Here is a 10,097-nt window from a genome sequence, read left to right on the forward strand (position 1 = left end):
GGCGCCTGTGGCTCCTGCGCCTGCCTTTCGGGACGCCTCTCCCGAGGAACTGATCGCTGCCTTGGCAGCGCCGTTAAAAGTTCCTTCGGGTGCCTTCCTGCCAAGCCCTGGGAGAGCTTTTGCATCTTCGCAGCGAGACCTTGCCCTAGTGTTTCGTGTGTCTCCGCTGCCGCGTGGAACAATTTCTGCAAGTGGGGAAGCTTGTAGAAGGTGGGGCAGGTGATGATAACTTCAGTGTTGCTTGATCTGCCAAGTGAATGTATTGAAAAGGCTGAGCAGGATGTTTCTTTTAGGTAAAAATAGAAATAATTTAACATGCTTGGAAAGTAATATGTTTTAGGAGCCCATGCCCACGAGAAAGCTAAGGCTCTAATAGGATAGCTGTCCTTGGTTTGTTGTTGTTTTGGTTTTTTTACACAGTACCGTCATAATTCGAGACGTGCTTGTAAGGTTCATTAAGATTTGTCAGTTGGGAGGGGAAGTATAATAAGAGTTGAGGGGAAAACACGTTCAATTATGAATATGTGCCACTCGATGCAGAGCTGTGGTAGTTTGCTGTTTGAAATAGGTAGGAGAAGTGGCTCGCTGACTTTAAAAGCCAGAGCCCTTAAATGTCTGACGCTTAGTTGTTCTTACTCTGCTTCTTCCTTGGCTAGGAGTGGCTACTTTGCTGTTTTGACCTTTTTTTGTTTTGTTTTTTAATGGGAGACTCTGTAAAATTTTAGTACTAAGAAAGTGTATTTTTCCTGTCCTTACTAAACTTGTAGGTTTTCATCCAGATTAGTTCCCCCTCTGAAACTAATTTTTTACAGTTGACGACTTAATATTTCTACTTACAGAAGTCTTCTGAATAAATACGAGTAAATGTAAAGCGTGTGTAAATCTTGTCTGTGTCTGGAGGAGGTGGAGTGTAGGGGAAGTAAGTGCAGTAGAAAGAAACAGATGTCTTCAGATGTTTCTCTGTGTTCTTAAGAAATACCTCATTTTGTTTGTTTGTTTGTTTTGAAACTGTGAAATCCAAAGGATTGCAGTGAGTGTTAAAACTAACTTTTTTTTTTAAAGCTCTTTAATGAGAAAGCAGCCGTTAAACACCTCAGTGCTCTTCTTAGCACTAACTTTAAGGCTGCTCGTATGCTAGAAGTTAGCTTTAAGGAGGCAATGTAAATCTATCATAACTTTGTTGTTATGCACTATGTATGTTTTATACTGTGTGTTGTATGTACAGTCCAGGGCATTTAGATTTGATTCTTGAACTTCATTATAAGATGTTTTCAAGTTTATAAGATGTTTCAAACAAGAGCTGAGCTTGATAGGAGGAGCATGAACATGATATGCATGGTTTCATCAGTAAGGCAGATGTAACATCTAGGTGTATTGGCTGTTAGCACTACTTAATTTTCTTTCAAGTAACTGAAGACAAACAGTAATTATGTGTGTAATTCCAAAGCAGTTTTACTCAAAGTTCATAAATGAAATTGTCTTTCAGGCAGAGATGAAGCCTGGGAAATCATCACATCCAAAGGTAAATGTTTTATAATGTGATTAGTGTATGAAAATAGCACTTTTTTAATATTAAAAATGTAGACAAGGACAAAAAATACAACAGAATTTGTGGCAAGTACAAGAGTAATTTCAACTGCCATTGAAAATGAATGAAAAATTGTTCCCAAGGACTTTAAGTATGCACTTGAGTTTTTATGATCTTCAGTTGATAATGACATTAACCATTTAAGAATAGCATTAGGGCACAGCAGAATATTATTATAAACAAGACATTTTAAAGACTTTATTTTTTTCCTCAGAATTTTTATTGTTACGAGTGATTTATATTTTCAGTAGTTAGTTAATTATGGGATTTGTAGCTCATCTGATAGAACATAGAGGTCTGCAGTAACTCCTGGACTGCGGATTCAGCAGTGGAGATGTATAGGTACAGGTGTGTGTGTATCTACATATGTGTATATCCCTGTGGCATAAAATTGAAACTCATTACTTCCAAATTTCATTTCTGTTTTGAGAGGCAATACAGTCTGTGGCTGTGGAAACTGACCTGGCCTTTAATGGCCGTTAAGCCAAAGGCACAGCAGCAGCCTGGCTAAGTCTTACTTTCATTAGGTCCTAACGTTGAGTTGGGCTGCGTTGCTGCTGTTCTGCATTAATGGTTTCCCTGATAGAACTCTGTATTTCAATATTGTCTTCTACTTGTCTCTTAAGTTTACAAGCATCATCAAAAAAAACACTTGTAGGAACCGCCAGCATTCACAAAGGCTAGCCTTTCTAATGCAGCATTATCAGAGGTACAGGAGGAAATGTGAAGCAGATAGATGCTAGAGGAAAGACCTCTGATCGTATTTGTGACTAAGAAAACATCATCTGTGAGGAGAATGCAGAGGAACTGAGTTTATATAGTCTGCAGAAATTGACAGTAGGTTACATATTTGGAGGTTAATCAACATTGAACTGGAAGTAAAAAATTTTAAGTTGCTAAGTCTTCCTTCCTGTTAAGTATTAGGAAATATTTTCTAATAATAAGAGTAGCTAAGAACAGCTTATGTAGGAATTTCCATTAATATAAGAGTTACCTAGGAAAACATCTACCAGATAAAACTATATGGTTCTGCTCTTGGTGACTGTATATTTGTCACAGACATTGACTTTCATGACAAGCTTAAAAAAACAAAAAAACTCTCTTACGCTTGTTTTCATAGCCTCTAACTTAGTGTAAATAATCAGCAGTTATAAAATACGGTTACTGTGTATGCTGTAAAATGGGATGTGATGATTTGTGTCGTGGTTTAAACTCAGCCGACAACTGAGCACCATGCAGCCGCTCGCCCACTCCCCCCCCCCGTCCTGGTGGGATGGGGGAGAGGATTGGAAGAGTAAAAGTGAGAAAACTCGTGGGTTGGGATAAAGACAGTTTAATAATTGAAACAGCAGCCCCCCAGCCAGCTTTCCCCAGTTTATGTACTGAGCATGACGTCACATGGTATGGAATGTCCCTTGGGCCAGTTTGGGTCAGCTGTCCTGGCTGTGCCCCCTCCCAGCTTCTTGTGCCCCTCCAGCCTTCTCAGTGGGTAGAGCATGGGAAGCTGAAAAGTCCTTGACTAGTGTAAGCACTACCTAGCAACAACTAAAACATCGGTGTGTTATCAACATTATTCTCCTACTAAATCCAAAACTCAGCACTGTGCCAGCTACTAGGAAGAAAATTAACTCTATCCCTGCCGAAACCAGGACAACTTGTTACAGGAAGGCCTTGTCATTGGCGAAGTTGTGACAATTACTTGAAATATAGTGCTGCAATATAATGTTCCTTAAAAAAACTAAGGTTTTTTTTTAGTGAAGCAAGAATGATTTCCAAGGGGTTAATGTTTTATCTAGGAGATTTGAAAAGGAAAGCTGTAGAGAAGCTTTATTTCCCTGGCTGAAACAGAACTTCCACTAGCCTGGCACTGGCTAACTTGCTGACTTCCCTTGGTTCCGGTGTCTCTGTCTGTAATAAATGGATGATGTTTCATGCCGTCTCTGTAGAGCTGTGATACTTCTAACAGTAGAACGCAATATAACTGAGATAATCCTGTTAAACAGTCAGCCATTAAAAAAGAAAAATTAACTAGTTATATTTGCAGATGACCAAAATTGATTAAAAAGTTCTCTTTTAGGAGACATAAAGGGGTGCACGCTTCTTGCCTTAACTAGGACATCAGGCAGTTACGGAGCAAGTCTGTAGGTGGTTCTTGTAGTCTAGGAACAGAAGTAGTCTTGTCTAGAAAGAGAAACAGGCTTGTCCAGGTGGTGGGTCCGCTTTGTTTCTCAGGTTGACCAGCTCAGACATCGAAGTCTAAATATATTATTCTCCCTTTCCTTCCCTATTCTCCCCCACCACCACCTTTCCTTGATTATTCTGGCATCTTATTAGTCACAAAAATTAGAGATACAGGAGAATTGCAACACGTGCTCTTCATAATTCAACATAGAGTTTTTGCGTCATAGCGTCTTATGTTGTAAACTGTTTGACAGGTTTATAACTTCCCATCCAGTACAACAGTAATGGGAAATGAAAACCAAGATGAGATTTTTTTTTTTTTTTTTTGTGTAGCCTCGCAGTATGTTGAGCAGTCTCAAATCTCATACACTTCAAAAAGTGTTGAACGACGCCTTATCACTCACTGAAAATTACTATATTGGCTTACCTTTTTTATTTATGTCCTTTAAGTGGAAATTTGGTTCTGCTTGTATCATCTTCTACTGTTCAGGTCAAACAAGATAACGTTTGGAAGGCCTGCTACTTTGGGCTCCGTAGAAAGCACGGTTTGTAGCTTTATTGAGATTGGGCTTGTATTGACTTGGTTTAGAGTCTCTTCTAGGCCTGTGTGCTTGTTTGAGAAACCATCATTTTGCTTTCTAGTGATCTTTCAATTGGTACTGGAAGGAGGCAGGGAAGAACCTAGGAGAAACTTGTATCTTAGTTCTCTAGCTAACAAATCTTGCAGTAAGATGTGAAGTTAGAGACGTGGTCTAACTCAAGCTTGGAAATGGACGGAACTAGTGAAGTTTCATGTAGCTGGGAAGAAAACTTTAATAGTCGTGGAGTTGTTCATTAGTGCAGAGTAGTCAGCTTTACTTAAATATGTAGGTGAGTATGAAATGTTTGTGGCTGTGTAGTTTACCCTTCCTGTTAACCACCATATGCTGTGTTCTAGTTGGAGGATGCATTGGTTTTGCAACTCCAGTAGCAAAGGTTTTAAATATATCTATAAATATATATATATATATATCAGAAGTAGTCACACAGCAGCAGTATCTCAGTAGTATTGCATTTTGATAATATTATCCTACTGAAATGAAAATAGAAGCGGTGCACAAATGAAACTAACATGGCTTATAAAATCAGCTGTGAGTATCAGTCTTCAAATGGCAATCCTTAGTGTATATGGTTAACCATCCGCAAAACTTAATCACCTTAAGTAAGATTTTTATGACGACTTTGGTTTTTAATAGTGGGTTTTAATGATGGGTCTTTTACTTTTTTGTGAATGTCTTGTTGAGAAAGCATTTTTGGACTCTTTCATTTTCTAAGAAAGTCAGCAAAATTTTGAATAGCGTAGATAAGGAGAGTGTTTTTACTGTGTCATTATCAATGTTCTTATAATCTTGAAATGTAATGCAGGAAATGTCTGTCAACTTCATTAGGAAGTTCCCTTACAAATTAAAGTATTTACTTTATGTGTCTCCTAATTACTGTGACTTCTTTGCTAGACAAATGGATCACAAGAATTAAATTTTCATACAGACAATATTTGTGCATACTCGGATGTGGATATTGAACATGAGCTCATAAATAATGTAAGAGAACAAATTTGGATTAACTGCTCTCTAGACTACTTTATATTTCACCAATTTTGCATATTTGGAATAGATACACAATATAAAAGCTTAATTTCGCGTTGCCTTTAGTTAATATGTGAATCGTAAGATGTAACAGATCTATTTTTATTTCTGATTTATATCTAATTGTTGCATAAAATAGAGATGGCAGTTTTTCCTGGTCATACGGGGTGCCTGTCATATTTGTGGAGTGCAAAGGCTGTGACTGCAGAGGTCGCCTTTTATCACTCGAGCCTACCAAGATGGCTGGTGCAGTTGCAGCTCTCTCCAGTAGTATTAGGCCATACAGCTTATTTTGGTGTGGATCCTGTGACTTAATTGAATGCTTGGGTGCATCTCTGCATGTCAGACTCCTTTGGAGTTAATTCAGTTTCTTACTGCACTACATCATTTTAGGAGGTTATAACTTTGAGCGTGTCTAAACTGTAATTATTATCTGCTGTATAACTTAGAGTGTTCTTAAACAAGTGAGCTTGTGTTGCCACTTCCAGGCAGTATGGTTATTCAAGTCAGTGGTGACTGAATGGTCACTGTGGTTCTCATTTAGGTTTGGCAGTTTTTGCCTATTCCCATATTACACTTCAACCCAGCAGTGAATAATGTGAGAGATTCTGTGTATGCTGTGAGACATGACTATCTCTTATGGTTGGAAAGAAGATTTAATCCATTATCATTGACATCACTCTCTTCATTTTATGCTGTGTGTATGTTTTTGTCATGAGTCTGTTTTCACATTTGGACTTTTCAGCAGTTGTGCTTTTCATTGATCAGAGAATAATGTAGTTAGCGGATTGTTTTCAGTGGTCTTGTATGATGATACAATCTTTCATTCAGCTAAAGATTTAATATGGATTACTGATCCGATAGTGGAAAACTATCATTATAAATCAGAACCAATCCAAATACAGCAAAACAGCTGTCATAAATGCAACTACATAAGATACCACATTGTAGTTGCATTTACTATAGAGGAGTCTCTTTCTCACGACCAGTTTACGTATTGCTCTGTGATCACAGTTGATCAAGATGCTGAACCACAGCTACTAAACAATAGCAGACCCTGCATGCGTTGTGAGCCTCCACTGGTTGCAGAGTGAAGTGCATAGGCTTACTGGGTGGTCCTCTTGGCCTTAATCAGTAGCAACTTAGAAATAAGGGCTATTCTTGTTTGTGTTCGCTGGATTCTAGGATTACTTATGTGAGAAGCTTTGACAAACTGGTGATACGGTCTTGTATGGTTGTTCCGTTGGTCGGTAGGGAAGACTGAGGGAAAGCGTAAGTTATTACGGTCCCAGTCAACCAATTTTCTAGTGCTACTGGTGGTCCTTGCCTGCTGAAATAACGTAAATGGGATTTTGAAGAGTTCTCAAGCCTTTGCCTTATGATTGCTTTTCTGCTTGTTTAACAGAGTTGAATGGTTTCCAAAAATTCAAAGGGAGTTTGCCACCAAGTTTGATGTTTATGCTTTAATGTATTGACTTGCCATTAATCTTCTGCAACTATGAATGCTTAAATCACTTCTGTTTTCTTTCCCCTGTATTCATACATATATGTTTCGGTTTTGTTTTTGTTGTTTTTTTTTTTACAGGATTTACTTGGAGTAAAAGATCACTGACTTCTACAATGGAAAAGTCATGGATGCTTTGGACCTTTGTTAAAAGATGGCTACTAGCTTTGGCTTCCTGGTCTTGGAGTCTCTGCCGTATTTGTCTTTTACCCTTGATAGTAACTTTTCACTTGTACGGAGGCATTATACTACTTATATTAATATTTGTATCAATAGCGGGTATATTATATAAATTCCAGGATGTGCTGCTTTACTTTCCTGAACAGCCCTCTTCATCACGCCTTTATGTTCCTATGCCTACTGGTATACCACATGAAAATATCTTCATCAAAACCAAAGATGGAGTTCTTCTCAATCTTATTCTGCTGAGATACACAGGGGACAATGCAGCGTATTCTCCAACCATCATTTACTTTCATGGGAATGCAGGCAACATTGGCCACAGGTTGCCAAACGCTTTGTTAATGCTGGTAAACCTGAAAGTAAACTTAATTCTTGTCGATTATAGAGGGTATGGAAAAAGTGAAGGAGAAGCAAGTGAAGAAGGTTTGTACTTAGATTCTGAGGCTGTGTTAGACTATGTGATGACTCGGTCTGATCTTGATAAAACAAAAATTTTTCTTTTTGGCCGTTCCTTGGGGGGAGCAGTGGCTATTCACTTAGCTTCTGAAAATTCCCATAGGATTTCTGCTATCGTGGTGGAGAACACCTTTCTTAGCATCCCATACATGGCCAGCACTTTGTTTTCTTTCTTTCCGATGAGGTATCTTCCTTTATGGTGCTACAAAAATAAATTTCTGTCCTACAGAAAAATCTCCCAGTGCAGAATGCCTTCTCTCTTCGTCTCTGGGTTGTCTGACCAGTTAATTCCACCAGTTATGATGAAGCAACTCTATGAATTATCCCCAGCTCGGACTAAGAGATTGGCGATATTTCCTGATGGAACTCATAATGACACTTGGCAATGCCAGGGTTATTTCACTGCACTTGAACAGTTCATCAAAGAAGTAATAAAGAGTCACTCCCCTGAAGAAATGGCGAAAACATCATCTAACGTAACAATAATATAATTGATAGTCGTCTTTGGGGTGGGGTGGGGGGAGTACCTGCACTGTACCTTGATTTGTGAAAAGTGGTAAAAGAATGTCCATTTTTAAATGTATGTCATGTCTGTACTTGCCTAAAGAGTGAAATTAAACTTGGAAGGGTCTGATGCTTTATTAAGATGTTCTGGATAACTTTTACATTTGCAGCACTGTAAATGAACCATTTTATGTCTTTCTCATACTTTTTTGGTATCTCTGTCCATATATTGCATTTGTTTGATATGTACAACGGTTGCTATTAAAGGAACTTGCTACAAAAGTAGTACAGAATGTATTAGTTTAAAACAACAGGAGGCTCTTCAGTATTCACTGCTGTATGGGTGAGCTTTTTGGGCAGTCATGGTTAGCACAATGATTTGTTGCTTCTCTTAGAGTTTATTTAAAGTGTGCCATGCATGAGATTAGTGTTTTATTCCTTGAAATTTTATATTATGCAAGGTGGGAAGTCTTTAATGTGCTAAATAATAATATAAAGTAACATTAATGGTAGAGTATACTTGCAGGTATACTATCCTGGGTTACTGCGTTTTTTTATGGTTATGCATACATACATATTTCAAACTGCAACTGAAGAGGAAAAGACGCTTTCCCTGTTTTCATTTTACTATTTGTATTGTAATAGTGCCCGGAAAGTTGTATGTGCCTAAACATCATGGCTTCAGGATTTTGCCCAGGCAATTTCTTCATAGAAAATAGAAGTAACCTTCAAAAAGAGAGCAGTGCGATCCAAGCTCCTTTCCGCCCCAACCTCTCCTCACGAACGTACAGGCAAACTATTTGTTGGTATTAGTCTGCTTGTGCATGTGAGGTGGGATTTCCCAAGGCAGAGTGGGTGGTGTGATAGAAAGGAGTGTCATACAAGGTAAAAGTATGTATTCGTGTTTGGGTTTTGTGGTTTTGTTTTTTTTTTTTAGGCTGGTGTAGCTAAATGTCTGTGCCCTTTATTTATACCTCCAAAAGAAACAAATCCAAATTATTACCAGTGATTACATGATTAGAGATTAATGTATACAGTTGTTGCAGTAAGGATAATAAAAATGAGCTGTGCATTAAATTTAGTAGACCTAAACTTAGTTTGTCTGAAAGAGATGACATTTATTCTAACACTTTTACCCATTTGCTTGCAAAAAGTCTCTTACAGTTCTGTTGTACCATGTGGAAGTAGCCTAAGCATCAGCTGGAGTGAGTTTTCTTTAGCTCTGCTGGGGTTTTTGAAGCCAGTGTGACCGTTTCAGAGCCAGCAGTACTTAAATTGAGAGAGTGTGATTCTGACTGGGGGGTGGGGGTGGGGGGTGGGTTTGTTTTTAGGAGTCCTTATCCTAGGTAGTCATATCAAAGTTGTATGCTGTTAGCTCAGTCCATATTGGAGTGTGGGGCTGTTTAAATCTCTTCTGCAGGTTTAGTTTCTCATTTGCTGCAGCTGATAGTTTGCATCTTCAAAATATTTTTTGTGGGAAGAACGGACTGGAAAATCTTCCACACAATCTGTGCCATTGCCCTTCGGACTGAAAATTTTAAATAAACTTTTCTGCCATGTTGTCCTGATTCAGAAAAGCATCTTGGCACACACTTAAAATCTGTTTCCTGATGGACAGTGGTATTTTAAGCTTGTGCTTAAGTTCTCTGGTTGAATAAAACTGCTTCCCTGAACTGGTGCCTTAATGGTTATGCCTCCTAAAATTTATTACATGGAATTACAGGTCTTATGTACATGTGGGTAATAGTTGTCAGCAATTTATAGATAAGGTGATACGTCTTTACTTAAATGTGATTTTTTTTTTTTTTTTTTTTTTTAAAAAAAAAACAAAAAAGTACATACCAGAGGTTGCTGCTTTCTCTGGTAAGTATCTTTTGTCATACTATTATTAAGATTTTCTTGGAGCTGATTGAAAAAGCTATAGACCTTTTTTGGATCTATAGACCTAAAATCATTATAGACAGAGCATAGTTTTAAATCTGAGTGAAACCAAAACTATCTCCTCAGCCTTCCAGTGGCGGGGGGTTTTTTTGGGGGGGGGGGGGGGGGGGGGGGG

General features: G+C 38.3%; 1 protein-coding gene across 1 annotated transcript; it reads left to right on the plus strand.

Annotated features, from left to right (window-relative positions):
* The first annotated feature begins 1,491 nt into the window (after positions 1 to 1,491).
* Positions 1,492 to 8,175, plus strand: ABHD13 (abhydrolase domain containing 13). The gene is made up of 2 exons (XM_009276052.2): positions 1,492 to 1,522; positions 6,980 to 8,175. Exon 2 carries the CDS (start codon positions 7,015 to 7,017, stop codon positions 8,026 to 8,028), a length of 1,014 nt encoding a protein of 337 aa, XP_009274327.1. The 5' UTR covers positions 1,492 to 1,522; positions 6,980 to 7,014; the 3' UTR covers positions 8,029 to 8,175.
* The last annotated feature ends 1,922 nt before the right edge of the window (positions 8,176 to 10,097 follow it).

The sequence above is a fragment of the Aptenodytes forsteri genome, unplaced genomic scaffold (assembly GCF_000699145.1).
Source record: "Aptenodytes forsteri isolate BGI_AS27 unplaced genomic scaffold, ASM69914v1 Scaffold96, whole genome shotgun sequence".
Classification (NCBI taxonomy): domain Eukaryota; kingdom Metazoa; phylum Chordata; class Aves; order Sphenisciformes; family Spheniscidae; genus Aptenodytes; species Aptenodytes forsteri.

What these genes read in the sequence shown, in the direction of transcription:
- ABHD13 (XM_009276052.2), top strand. Translation starts at nt 7,015, where the DNA reads ATGGAAAAGTCATGGATGCTTTGGACCTTTGTTAAAAGATGGCTACTA.